The sequence below is a fragment of the Echinops telfairi genome, unplaced genomic scaffold, assembly GCF_000313985.2.
Source record: "Echinops telfairi isolate 266 unplaced genomic scaffold, ASM31398v2 ScPeMD7_7475;HRSCAF=8513, whole genome shotgun sequence".
NCBI lineage: Eukaryota > Metazoa > Chordata > Mammalia > Afrosoricida > Tenrecidae > Echinops > Echinops telfairi.
The window spans coordinates 31,536,996-31,548,950 of record NW_022111379.1 but is presented as its reverse complement, the minus strand read 5'-3'; the positions used below and the strand labels follow the sequence as shown (position 1 = coordinate 31,548,950).

Below are 11,955 nucleotides of genomic sequence, written 5' to 3'. Positions count from 1 at the left end.
TTCTGAGGAGGTGATGCTTATGCCGATGTCTGACCGGGAAGACACCAGGTGGAGGTCTGGGAAAAGAACATTCTAGGCAGAGGGAGCAGCTTGGGAAAAGGCCCTCAAGGGAGGGATGAATGAGCTTGGCGTGTGTGGAAAAGCTAAGACACGGTAAATACCTAAGATGTCAGCAGCAGAAAACCAGGACTTCCTACTCCCGCAAAGAGGGGCAGTCTGGGTCCCCCAGGGGCAGTTCTTCCTTGTCGGATAGGGTCGTTGTGAGTCAGCATCAACCTGATGGCACCTAGCGCTTGGGTTCGGCTATGTAAGTAGCACAAGTACTACTGTTTGTTTGCCTCATTTTACAGATGAGGAAACTGAGGCTCCGAGAGGGGGAGTAACCTGCCCAGGGCCACATAGCTAGAAAGAAAGTGGGCTGCAGCAAATGGGGGGACGAGGGCAGGGGGTGAGTCTCCCATGCCTGGAGGAACAGCAAGCCCCTTTGGAGCTTGGGCTTCAGCCCCAAAACCTCCAAGCCTCCAGTGTCTGGGGCATTTGCACCCTCTCCCTTAGTCAGGGATCCCCTCTGAAGGAGATGAGAGGCTGCACAGGTGTTTGGCTGACCCCGGCCACAAAGATTGCAGCTGCAAGGCATGTCTTCACTCAATACAAGATGCCAAAGCAGGGCAGAGAAGGTGGCGAGGAAGTGAATTTGAGAAGGGGTCTGCCAAGTAAATAGGCCAGCCTCAATAACCGCATTCAAGGCAGCGGCCTGAGGGTCGTGGACCACAGGGCTCTCAGAGCCACCCTCAGTGGCTGTCATCTCTACTGGTTGGTCAGACCTGCCCCACGGCAACCCACCCATCCACGGGCCCTGTCAGTATCCCTGAAATAAGCCCTGCGGTCCAAGACAGGTGAGCTTCCAAAAGCCCAAACATCCTATGGGCGTTGGCCTGAGCTGCCAATGAGACCTTGTCCCAACTATGGCAGACTGAGGGCCTCCTGGGGACAGCTGATTGTGACTAGTGTGTACTTGTCCCTTGTGCCTCCCCAAACACGCAACAGAATCAGGAGGGCAGAGCAGACCCAAAACGGGGGAAGACAGAAGCCGCTGATGCAGGGTCCTCAAGGGCAGAGCGTTTACTCGGGCTGTCAGCAGCCCCCAGCAGCCCCTTTCAGCCCAAGCCCCGTGCGGAGGCCTACTGTGCAGGGGGCCAATGGTGATGGAGGTGACAGAGGTGGCTGATGGGGACAGAGGGCCGACAGGGGTGGCTGATGGGGACCGAGGGCTGACAGAGGTGGCTGATCACCGGCTGAGGAAAGATAAAAGGCAAAGGCTCCCACCCGAGAGGAGAGCAGCTTAAGAGGGGTTGGCAGGCAAACAGAGTCAAAACTAGCAGCACAGCCCACAGGAAGACGCGGTCAGCTGCTTTCTGAATCACGCATGACCACCACTTCTGTTGCCTGCGGAATCATTCCCCAAGCTCGGCGCGGGTGTTGAAGAAGAACTGCTCCTCCCTCCTCACGGTTTGGTTTCCTTCCAGAATGAGAGGAACAGGGCCCCTTGACGGACACAGAGCGCCAGGACTTTCTTCTGTAGCACCCACCTTTAGGTGGGCAGACCATTTGTATCACCCAGAGACCTGGCTCGTCTGCACACACGGGTGCTCACAGAAGTAAGGCCTCTGGACTGACAACGGCGCGTACTCTGGGAATTTGCCAGAAATGCCAACATTTCGGGGACCAGCTCAGACCTCCCCGCTCAGAAATCGTTTTAGTTGCAGTTGCCGTGGTTCTGACTCATGTGAAAGTCTGCGAGCAAGGCCTGAGTTTCAGTCCCCTTTTTTTACAGGAGCGGAGACCAACATCGAGGAGGAAAAGCACGTTGCCCAAGGCTACCAGTCAAGCCTGGACTTAGCTGAGGGCAGCCCTGCATGCCATCCCCCTACGCCCGCCCACTCCACACCCAGGTACTCACCAGTCCATGGCACGCACTGATGGCTGCCAGGCCACCCTCCAGCTCGGGGTCCTGCACCTCACCAAGCAGGTGGCAGGCAGGTGTATGGGCCCGGATGTGCGCGCGGCCCGGGCCCCCGCCCCGCCGTATCTCCGTGACGAAGCCTGGTGCCAGCAGGTGCGGATTGGTGCTCAGGTTGAAGCGCAGCTCTCGTCCCTGGTACAGCAGTTCATAGAAGGCTGGAGCGCTGGGCTGCGCGAACAAGTCCCGCTTGCGCAGGGTGCGCGGCCACAGCTCATAGGACAGGAAGGAGCCCCCTGCGTCCACGCGCACCGGGTGCACGACATCCAAAGCCACCCAGTTCTCAGAGGTGGGACCTGCGAGAAAAGAAGAGGGGGCCTTGGTCAGTGCTGGACACAGTAGATAAAGCACACTGGTCTCCAGGATCAGGGCTTAGGGTGCAGGGTGGGGGAGTCAGAGCCGGGTTCCGCCAGGGCTCCCTAACTCTGGCAGCCCATCTCTGGGCATCCGTTTCTCCATCCGGGTTACTAACAGATGACCCTGCTTCTACGGCTGCCCACCCCACTCCTGCGTCATTGTTGGCTGGCACGGAGGAAAGCCGGGCTCCATCACCAACCAGGCCTTTCTTCCCAAGCAGCTCGGTGGGTCTGAAGCTCCAAGCTTTCAGCGACGCATAGTCTGTGCTCCGTCTTCGTTATCCTAGGAGTACCACAAGTGGGCGACTTTAACAAACAGACTTATTTTCTCACAGGTTAGGACACCTGGGAGTCCAAATTCAAGGTGCCAGCTCTAGGACTCCTCTCTCTGTGGGCTCTGGGAGAAGGCCCTGTCTCCTTTCAAGGCCTGAGAGCCCAGTGTGCCTGGAGATCTCCATGTGTCTTGACATCAATCCTCCTCTGAATCCAGAAGACACAGGGACCCTGGGTCCAAGGGACACACGCCATTCTCAGCTCCTGTTTCTTGGGACCAGTTAGGTCCCTCTTTCTCTGCTCATTCTCTCTCCTTTTCGCTCCTGCGGTTCCCAAGGAAACTCTCCTTAGGTCAGATCAGGGCTATAACGCAAGCAAGAGTGTCATTTCCTTACAAGTGTTTGGCTGGTCACATCAGATCACACCGTGGGGATGACTGAAGCATTATGTAACCACCAAATTATATAATTACATAACTGCCCAAACCACTGAAAAATTAGCCAAGTTGACATATATTCTTTTTTTTTGAAAGGGGAACACTATTCAGTCCTTGACTCTGCCCTTCGTTCCTTCATTCTACCCACTGGGCCTCTTGATGCTCCTCCGGCCGCAGGACCCGTGAGGAGTTGTGCACTCTTGTCGCTTCTGCCTGGGACTCTCCATCACACATCCCCACGGCTGACCCCACGCACCTCAAGTCCAGTCTCCCTCTTAGGGAGGCTTGCCCTGACCATGTTACTTGAGCACTGTAACTGCTACTTGAGACTCTGTGTTCCCCATTCCTTGCGCCATCTGACATTCAGCTCATCCTGGGTTTATTATTTCTTCTATCTGTCTGCTTACTCCCTCTCCCAAGGAGAGCGAGAAGCCTCCAAGTCTTTGTTTTGTTTGTTTGTTTGTTTTTGATGACTGCGAGTGCCAGGGAGAGCCCTAGTGGCGCAGTGGTGTCAAGCTGGGTTGCGTCAGTAGTTTGAAACCTCCAGCCGCTGTGTGGGAGAAAGACGGCATGTTTTACGCCCATAAAGTTACAGTCTGTGAAACACACAGAGACAGCTCTACCTATAGGGCCACTATGAGTCGGCATCGACTCAATGGCAGTGAGTTTGGTTTTGGTCAATACTAGCAAAGTGCCTGCCAACTAGTCACTGCTCGGTAAATAGCTGCTAAGTGAATCTGCAGAATGCGCAGTGTTGTGTTACCCAGTAAGCAAGGCAAAACCAAAAAACCCAAACCCACTACCCAGGAGTCAGTTCTGACTCACAGGAGCCCCTCTGTCGGGTTTCTGACGCTGTACACTTTTAAGGGTGCAGCCAGCCTCATCTTTCTCCCACTGAGCAGTTGGTGGGTTTAAACGACTGGCCTGGCAGGTAGGAGCCCAATAACTAGCGCCCGGGGCCCCCAGGGGTGCTCAGTAAGCACAGCACGCACAGGCTCACTTCACTAGTCTGTGGTGAACAGTTTCACTTTTTCTTCACAGCATCCAAGATTTTGATTCCTGGTCTCCCAGTGCCCCAGCACCTTCCTGAAGTATGAACACCTCTTCAAGTGTGCAATCCCTGACAGGGACAAAGAGCCCTGTGAGCCAGGGGCGTGCAGGCTCACTTGTGTTTGCTTTCCATTCTGTAGTGAACCAGTTTGTAGGCTTTACACCCAGTCGAGCGGATGACAGCACGCACGGTTGTGCCTGGTCTTCCTTCTCAGAAGGCTTGTAAAAGCCATCAACAAAATGCACAGGCAGAGCAAGGCAGTGGATGATACTGAAATACACACTACCAACATATGATTTTCAGTTGCCAACGGGTGGGCAAGAGGGAGGGGCGAAGGAGGGCCCAGGAAGAACCTGGAGACGTCGGGTGTCGTTAGGGGAGATGCCACAATTGGAGGGCGGATCAGGCTGATGGTTGAACAACCTGATGGACATAAGTCACGGCACAGAACGTGCAGGTGTCCACTGCCTGGCGTCTTGTGACATACGCGAGGCAGCTTCGGAAAGTCCGTGGGGGAAATGGGATGAAAATGGATCTTTTCCAGGAAATATTTTGAAGCCCCCTTGTGTATATTTAACACAATTAAAAAATGTTTTAATATATTTTTTAAAGCGGCGTTTAGAAAGATGAGCTTTTCTAACGTATCTAATGACAAATGCAACAACTCTGATACCTTTGAAATCAGAAGAAAACAATTTGGTTTTCTCCTGGTGGTTGCAAGGTCACGGCTGCCCCTACCACCACGGCAATTTGTTCGGTGAGTGCACCATGGAAGGAGATGCTCGATTTCACTTAGAGGAGAGCTTGAAGATGCCATCTTCTCCCGGGAGCCCTGGTGGCTCGGCGGCTAAAGCACTCGGCAGAAAACTTACAGGTTTAAACCCATCAGCCGATCCCCAGGAAAAACAAGGAGTCCAGCTTATTAACAACCTGCCACCTGCAGGTGGCCCAACCTGGCCGGCTGAAAGTGAGGTGGACCTGCAGCAGATGAAGATCAAAGAATGCAGCCTTCGGTAGGGTAAAGAAACCCCAAATCCTCACACCTGGATCAACAGATCACATCACGATAGAAGACTGACTTGTCAAGAAGTGCATTTCACTCCGATCCACAATCAGTGCTCACGGAGCTACAGTCTGGAGATCACACAGCAAGCGGCATCTCGCATATCTGTGGCACAACGCCTCTTTCCAGTGTGAAAGAGCAAAGAGGCCACTTTGAGGGCTCAGGTGCTCCTGGCCCAAGCAGCAGGCGTTTCCGGTGGTCTGGGATGCATGTGAAAGTTGGACAATGACGAGGAAAGACTTTGGAAGAACTGGTGCATTTGAAGTATGGTGTCGGCAAAGAATATTGAAAGTACCAGGGACTGCCAGAAGGCAGCTTTCTGACTGTCTTTCTTCCACGACAGCCAGAAAGCTCCTTAGAAGCAAGGGTGTCAAGCCTTCACCTCACGTGCTCTGGACATAAACGATCAGGAGAAACCAAGTTCCTGCAAAAGGACATGGTGCTTGGTAAGGGAGGTGGCTGGTGAAAAGAGGAAGACACCCCCGCCCCCCCAAAAACAGATGGGCTGACACAGTGCCTACAGCCATGAGCTCAAACGTAACAGTGAGGGCCGTGCAGGATTGGGCGGTGTTCCATTCTGTTGTGCACAGAGCTGCTTTGAGTTGAAACTGACTGCACCGCCCTCGCAAGAAGTGGAGGAAGAAAGCGGTGCCTCCTTCATGCCCCGCCCATTGCTGCAGTTCCCAGTCTGTCTGAGGTGCCCAGTTCTGAATCTGGCGGCTCTGTGGTTTCTCCCTGTCCTAGACTGAGTTGGTGGGGACTCAGCTCTGGGATCCTGGCTGCTCATGACAATGAACCCTCGGGCCCACACGCTGTCTGGATCCCCTGCAGAGTTCCCACTGGATTCTCAGGGCGACAGGCAGGAACGGAAGGGAAGCCACGCCCCAGCCCGAGGCTCTGTCTGGGCCAGAAAGTCGGCCCGCCCTCCAGTCTGCGTCCATCCGGCAGTGTCCCCACTCTGCAGAGGTCATCCCCTCACCAGCACTGCTCACCTCTGCCCTACTGGGCTGGTGGCCAACAGGGCACAGAGATGGTCAGAAGCATCTCAGGAGATCAATGGGCTGGGGGCGGGGGTGGGGGTGGGGGTGTTGCAGTGTGGCTTTGGGCAAGTTTTCCTGCCTCCGAGCTTCAGGAGGACATGTGGGCCATAGCGTGCCAGACTTCCCAGATACAAATCACAGAGGTATTTGTCAGAAACCGATTCCCAAAGCCCATCCCAGACCCACTGAGTCAGCATGTCCAGGAAACAGGATAGGGAAGCTGTGTTTTTAAAAAGAACCTCAAGGGAATGGAATCATGGCAGATGGTTGGAAATTCCCTACTGGGAACAGGCCTGGTGGGACCTCCCAGGTACCTGGGGAGCTATGCAAACTCATGGATGCTCCGACCCTGCCCAGGTGCAGAGTCCTGAGACCCAGCTGCTGAGGCCCAGGAATGCCTATTCCTCTAACCCGCCTTCCCTCGTCGTCATGGTCATCGTTGGAGTTCTGATATAGACATTTTAGGGGTTGGCCTCCCAAGAGCTACCAGGCTGGGTGACTTCAAGAGAGACCTTGCTCTGATAAATCCTAATAAGGGCATTTGGGATTGCAAGCCCACAACCACAGCCTGAGCATTTGTTTCCTGAGCATTTGTTTTTCCTGTTTGCCAATTGATTGCCCTTTTTAGGTGGTGGAAATGAGGTGGGTTGTTTTGGCCAGCAGAAATATTAAAGTGAATTTTATTAGCCCATTGCCAGTGTGTGTACATCAGATGATCTTGTCCAAAGTCTTAATTTCCAGCTCTTCTAGAAATGTCCGAGAACCCGCCCAGCCTAAGTTCCACTGTGACTGCGGCTGAAGAGTCACAGCCCCTTCTCAGAAGGCTGATGCACTTTCCCATTTACCTCAGTCCCCACTGGGTCTCCACCCTGCGTCCCTGCCCTGAGGAGCTGATGCCAGGGGCTTAAGTGGAGAGCAAATGTTTTGAGAATGATGAGGGCAACAAATGTACAAATGTGCTTCACACAATTGATGTATGTATGGATTGTGATAAGAGTTGTATGAGCCCCCAATAAAATGATTAAATAAAAAGAATGGAGTCTCTAACAAAAAAGGGGGTGGGAGATGTGCCAAGAGGGCCTAGGTTTCAAGAGAACAAGTATCTCCCCCACTAGTCCTGCTTGGTCACTAATGCCACCCACCTGGTCCCCGTGCTCATTTGAGTGTGTGGCTCTTAGCTACTAATTGTAAAGGAATGCTCCGATTCCCCAAGTCTGGGGGGAAAGTACAGGACTTGAAATGGATGAGTGATGGAAATGAATATGGGACATCCAAGGCTTCCATCCCAGCCAAGTATGGGGAGCCCCAACCAAGAGGCAACTCCACCCTTTAGATAGACTGGGTGGAGAGAGCCTTGGTCAAAGTGGGTGCATCTGAGATGGTTGTTCCTTGATGTGTTGTCTGATCCATTCCGGCTCTTAGCAACCCTACAGGACAGAGCAGACCTGCCCCATTGAGTTTCCAAGGCGTGATCTTTACGGAAGCGGGTTGCCGGGTGGGTTTGGACCAATGGCTTTCTTTTTGGTTGCTGCCGAGTGCCTCACCATTGTGCCATGAGACTCCTTTCCCTTGGTGCCTGGGTACAAAGCCAACTGTGATGACAAGGAGGACATCCTGCTAGAAGATGCTGTGTGAGCTAAGTCAGAGAGGTGGGCTGGTGCTCAGAGTGAGGGGATTGGAAGGCAGGGAGCCTGGCCCAGACATGTGTTTTGTGAAATGGGAGACAGTGGAATGGCAGATAAATCATGGCCAGCTGCATGGGCTTGAGAAGTAGAAAGACACAGATTTGGGTCCCAATTCAGCCATTTAATAGGCAGCTTCATCTCTCTGTGCCTCAGTTTCCTCATCTGCTCAGAAACTCAAAGGCAGAAAGCAAACGGAGGGGAGCCCAGGCTGAGGTGGTGCAAATGATAGAAAGGCATAACATAGAAAGGCACCCGCTACAATCCAAGGCTTTGTGGTCAATAACAATGACAACCGTTCCCCCAGCACGGATGCCCATGCCCAAGGGCCAACCAGCCCAAAGGGCTCAGTGGACTGGAGGCAGAGGGGTCCATGTGCCACAGCAGCATCCTCAAACATGTGTGCTTTGGAGTAAAGGGTACTATGTGGCCCAGGAATCCACACCCCTGGGGAGAAATGTTCCCCAATGCTTTAAAAACAAAGTGTCCCTGAAGAGGAATCCATGCCCTTTGTTCTGCATGGCCCTATTGAGAATCCTTATCCAGATCATGGGTAAAGATTGCAAGCTAGAAATCCAAAAGGCATTACAAAGCATCCCAGCCCACCGACAACAAGTGGATTCTGACCCGTAACAACCCTGTCCGATACAGGAGAACTGCCCTCGTGGGTTTCCAAGGCTTCTTGATCACAGTGGTTCTCAACCTTCCTCGTGCCACCACCCTTTGACACAGTTCCTCATGTGGTGGAGGCCTCCCAACCATAACATTATTTTCATTGCTACTTCCTAATTGTAATTTTGCTACTGTTAAGAATCGGGTCACAACCCACAGGTTGAGAACCAGTGCTTTATATTGCTCATGGAAGAGGCTGTCTCTGGCGGAGAAGAGCAGCTGGTAGGTTCCAACTGCAGCCCTTTCCTTGAGCAGCTCAGTGCTTAGCTCCCTCTGCTGCTGGTAGAAAGCATTCGGATGAATACAAGATAGAGCCAGACTGCCTAGGTTTAAATCTCAGCTGGACCCTCACAGCATCTGGAAATCAGAGATGATAATGGCGGTACTGTTGGGTAAGTGTGCTAACCAACTGCTACCCAGGTTGGTAGTTCAAACCCACCAGGCACTCTTAGAGAAATATGAGACAATGTGCTCTGGTAAAGATGGACAGCCTTGTTAGAAACAGCCCCAGCGCCCTCCAGTAAAAAAAATGGATAAGGAAACTTCGGTACACTCGTACAATGGAATATTAAGCATCGCTAAAAAACAATGATGAAACTACAAAACACCTCATGACCTTATGCAGTGTGTCGATCACACAAGGACAAATACAAGACTGCTACTCTAAGGATAAGAGCCAAGACAAAGACTTGCATGCCCAAAGGAACAGACTTTGGAAGTTCTAAGGAAGGAGGAGAAGTGGGAAGATGGAGCAATGGACTAGACAGATAATGACTTGGGTGAAAGGGAGGATGGAGATAGGGGAAGAGAACTCAGGGTAGAATAGGGCTAATGAGGGGTTCCAACAGCTGAATTCAGAGTTGATGGTTTCAAATGCAAATCCCCCGTGGCAGTTACATAATATCCTGTCAACTTGTGGAGGGGTGGAGTCTACCCTGTCAATCAGGTCAAAACCCACCAGGCCTCTGTGTGAGCATGGCCTTCTCCTGAGGATTCTGGGAACTCCTGTCTTCAGCCCTAGCGGCGGGACACACCCTCTTCCCTGTGAGACATGCCTCACAAGCCACATGGAGCTATGGAGCTAGAGCCCTGGAGCTGGAGGAGCCACGTGGAGATCCACACCAGCGCTGAGATGGTTCCACCACCACTGGATCCACAAGACTTTCCACCCACTAGTCTGTGATCTTCCAGCATTTGGTGTCATTGCATGTGTTTCATGAGTCTGAAGAGGACTTTATATATCAGTATCGGACATATGGGCTAATATAGGACTTATGGACTTGATCTGGACCGGGCTGGAATGTTTTCTTAATATATAATTACTCTTTTTATAAGGCTATTTCTTACACATATATGAATGTCTCTGGATTTGTTTCTCTAGTCAACCTAAGTCACTATAACAAATTCATCCAAAGTTGACTGGAGAATAGTGGATTTGGGACTTTGGGTAGAAAGAAGGCTTTCTTCTCTCATAAAGATGTTCAGTCTCAGAGACTCACAAAGGAAGTTCTACCCTGTCTTATAGGGTCACCATGAGTCCGAATCAACTTGATGGCAGTAAGTTTGTTTGTGTTTGTTCTAGTGCCCACGGGAGCCCCGGTGAGTGGTTACTCACTGAGCTGCCACCCAGAAGGTCAGCAGTTTGAAACCACCAGGAGAAAGACAGGGCTCCTGTAGAGAGTTACAGTCTCAGAAACTCACAAGGGGGAGGTTCTACCCTGTCCTACAAGGTTGCTCTCAGTTGGCATCAACCCCAGGGCAATGAGTATTGAGTGAGTTTGGGTGGCCCAAACTACCACCACCTAGTACCAGTAACGGAAAATTGCAAGTTCCAGTCATTGTTCAGGACCTGCCACCAGAGTTTGCAAGTTGAGCTTGCAGAGTTACAGCTACAGGGGGACGGTCCCAGGCCCCAGGCTCCCGGGGAGGAGTGCCAGATACTGTTCCTGAGTGAGTCTGTCCCACCACATCTGGAGATTTGCCCTGCTTCTGCCACACTGGGTGTTACATGCTTCAAATATCATTCCTGGGCGGCAGATCTGCCACAATGGAGATTCCCGCAGAAAAGTGCCAGATGGTGTGTCCTCTCACCTCCCTAGCAAACGTTTGAATTACAATCCAGTCTTTCAAATGCCCTGAAGCCCATGCCAAGGAGGATGAAAAAAACTGGTTGTATGTCTAAATGGCACATGCCCCCCTCCATGAGTTTGCAGGCATGTGCCTGATACTCATAGACCTGCATGTCTGTTGGTTCTCAGGAGCTCTGGTAGCATAGCGGGTTAAGAATTGGCTGGCTAACCATAACTTTGGTGGCTCAAACCCCCCAGTCACTCTGTGGGAGAAAGATGAGGCTTTCTGCTGCCCTAAAGAGTGACAGCCTTGGAAAGTCACAAGGGCAGTTCTACTCTGTCCTATGGGGTCACTATGAGTCAGAATGGAGTCCATGACAGTGAGATTTTTGAAGTGCTCCTTCTCCATTCTCTCCACCTCGCTGCTAGGCTGACTGCTCTGAGGGGCTCCCCAAACCTCAAAGATGGGGTTTGAGGTCCCCTGAAACTCTGCCCCTAGCTTTCCTATCATCCCAGCTACTACCCGCTACTCCTCTTGCAAACTAAAATCAAGTCGATTCTGACACATAGTGACCCTGGGTTTCTGAGATTGTAAATTTTATCTTTACTGGAGGAACCGCCAGACTTATGGTTAGCAGCCCAGTGCTGACCCCAAAGCATTAGCTCGGCCTTTTCCATTTCCCCAGCACAGCTTTATCCCGTTCCATTACAGACCCCTCACCCTCTCTGAGCCCTTTCTAGCCTACCCACACACTCCCAACCCTGCGAAAAATCAAATCAAATCCACCGCCCAAGTATCCATACAAACTCATAGCGACCTGCAGGGCGGAGGCGACCCGTCCTAGAGGGTTTCCCCGCTGCAAGTATTTACAAGAGCACACTTCCACAGCTTTGCTCCCCAAAGGCCTTGGTAGGTTTGAACCTCAGACGGTTATCCATTGTTCCACCCTTCAAGTCCCTCCAATCTCAGGACTCAACTCCTTTATCAAATCCTCCCCATCACTAAGCCAGCTGGGCTCTTCCCACTGGGGGACCGGTCCCCATCACAACCGAGCTCCTCGAGCGCCCAGCCAGGGGCCTGATACACCAAGGGCCCCTAATTCCCAGCAGAAATCTGGACGCGGGCCAGAGGATCTTCGGAGGCCGCCGGCCGGCCTGGCTGGGCGGGGAGAGGCTAGCCGAGGGCCGGGGAAACAAGCTCCCGCTCCCGGCTCCACTCCCCACGCCTTCACATTTGGGGGAGGGGGAGGCAGGAAGTGAAAGGGCCGCACGAGACCCGGCCCCCGGCCCCCG

General features: G+C 52.6%; 1 protein-coding gene across 1 annotated transcript in view; it reads right to left on the bottom strand.

The window, feature by feature from the left end:
• ADAMTS7 (ADAM metallopeptidase with thrombospondin type 1 motif 7) overlaps positions 1-11,955 on the bottom strand; it is a 53,239-nt gene that overhangs the window by 32,097 nt on the left and 9,187 nt on the right. The window contains 1 exon segment of the mRNA XM_004700026.2: positions 1,961-2,316. Coding sequence (XP_004700083.2) covers positions 1,961-2,316 — 356 coding nt within the window.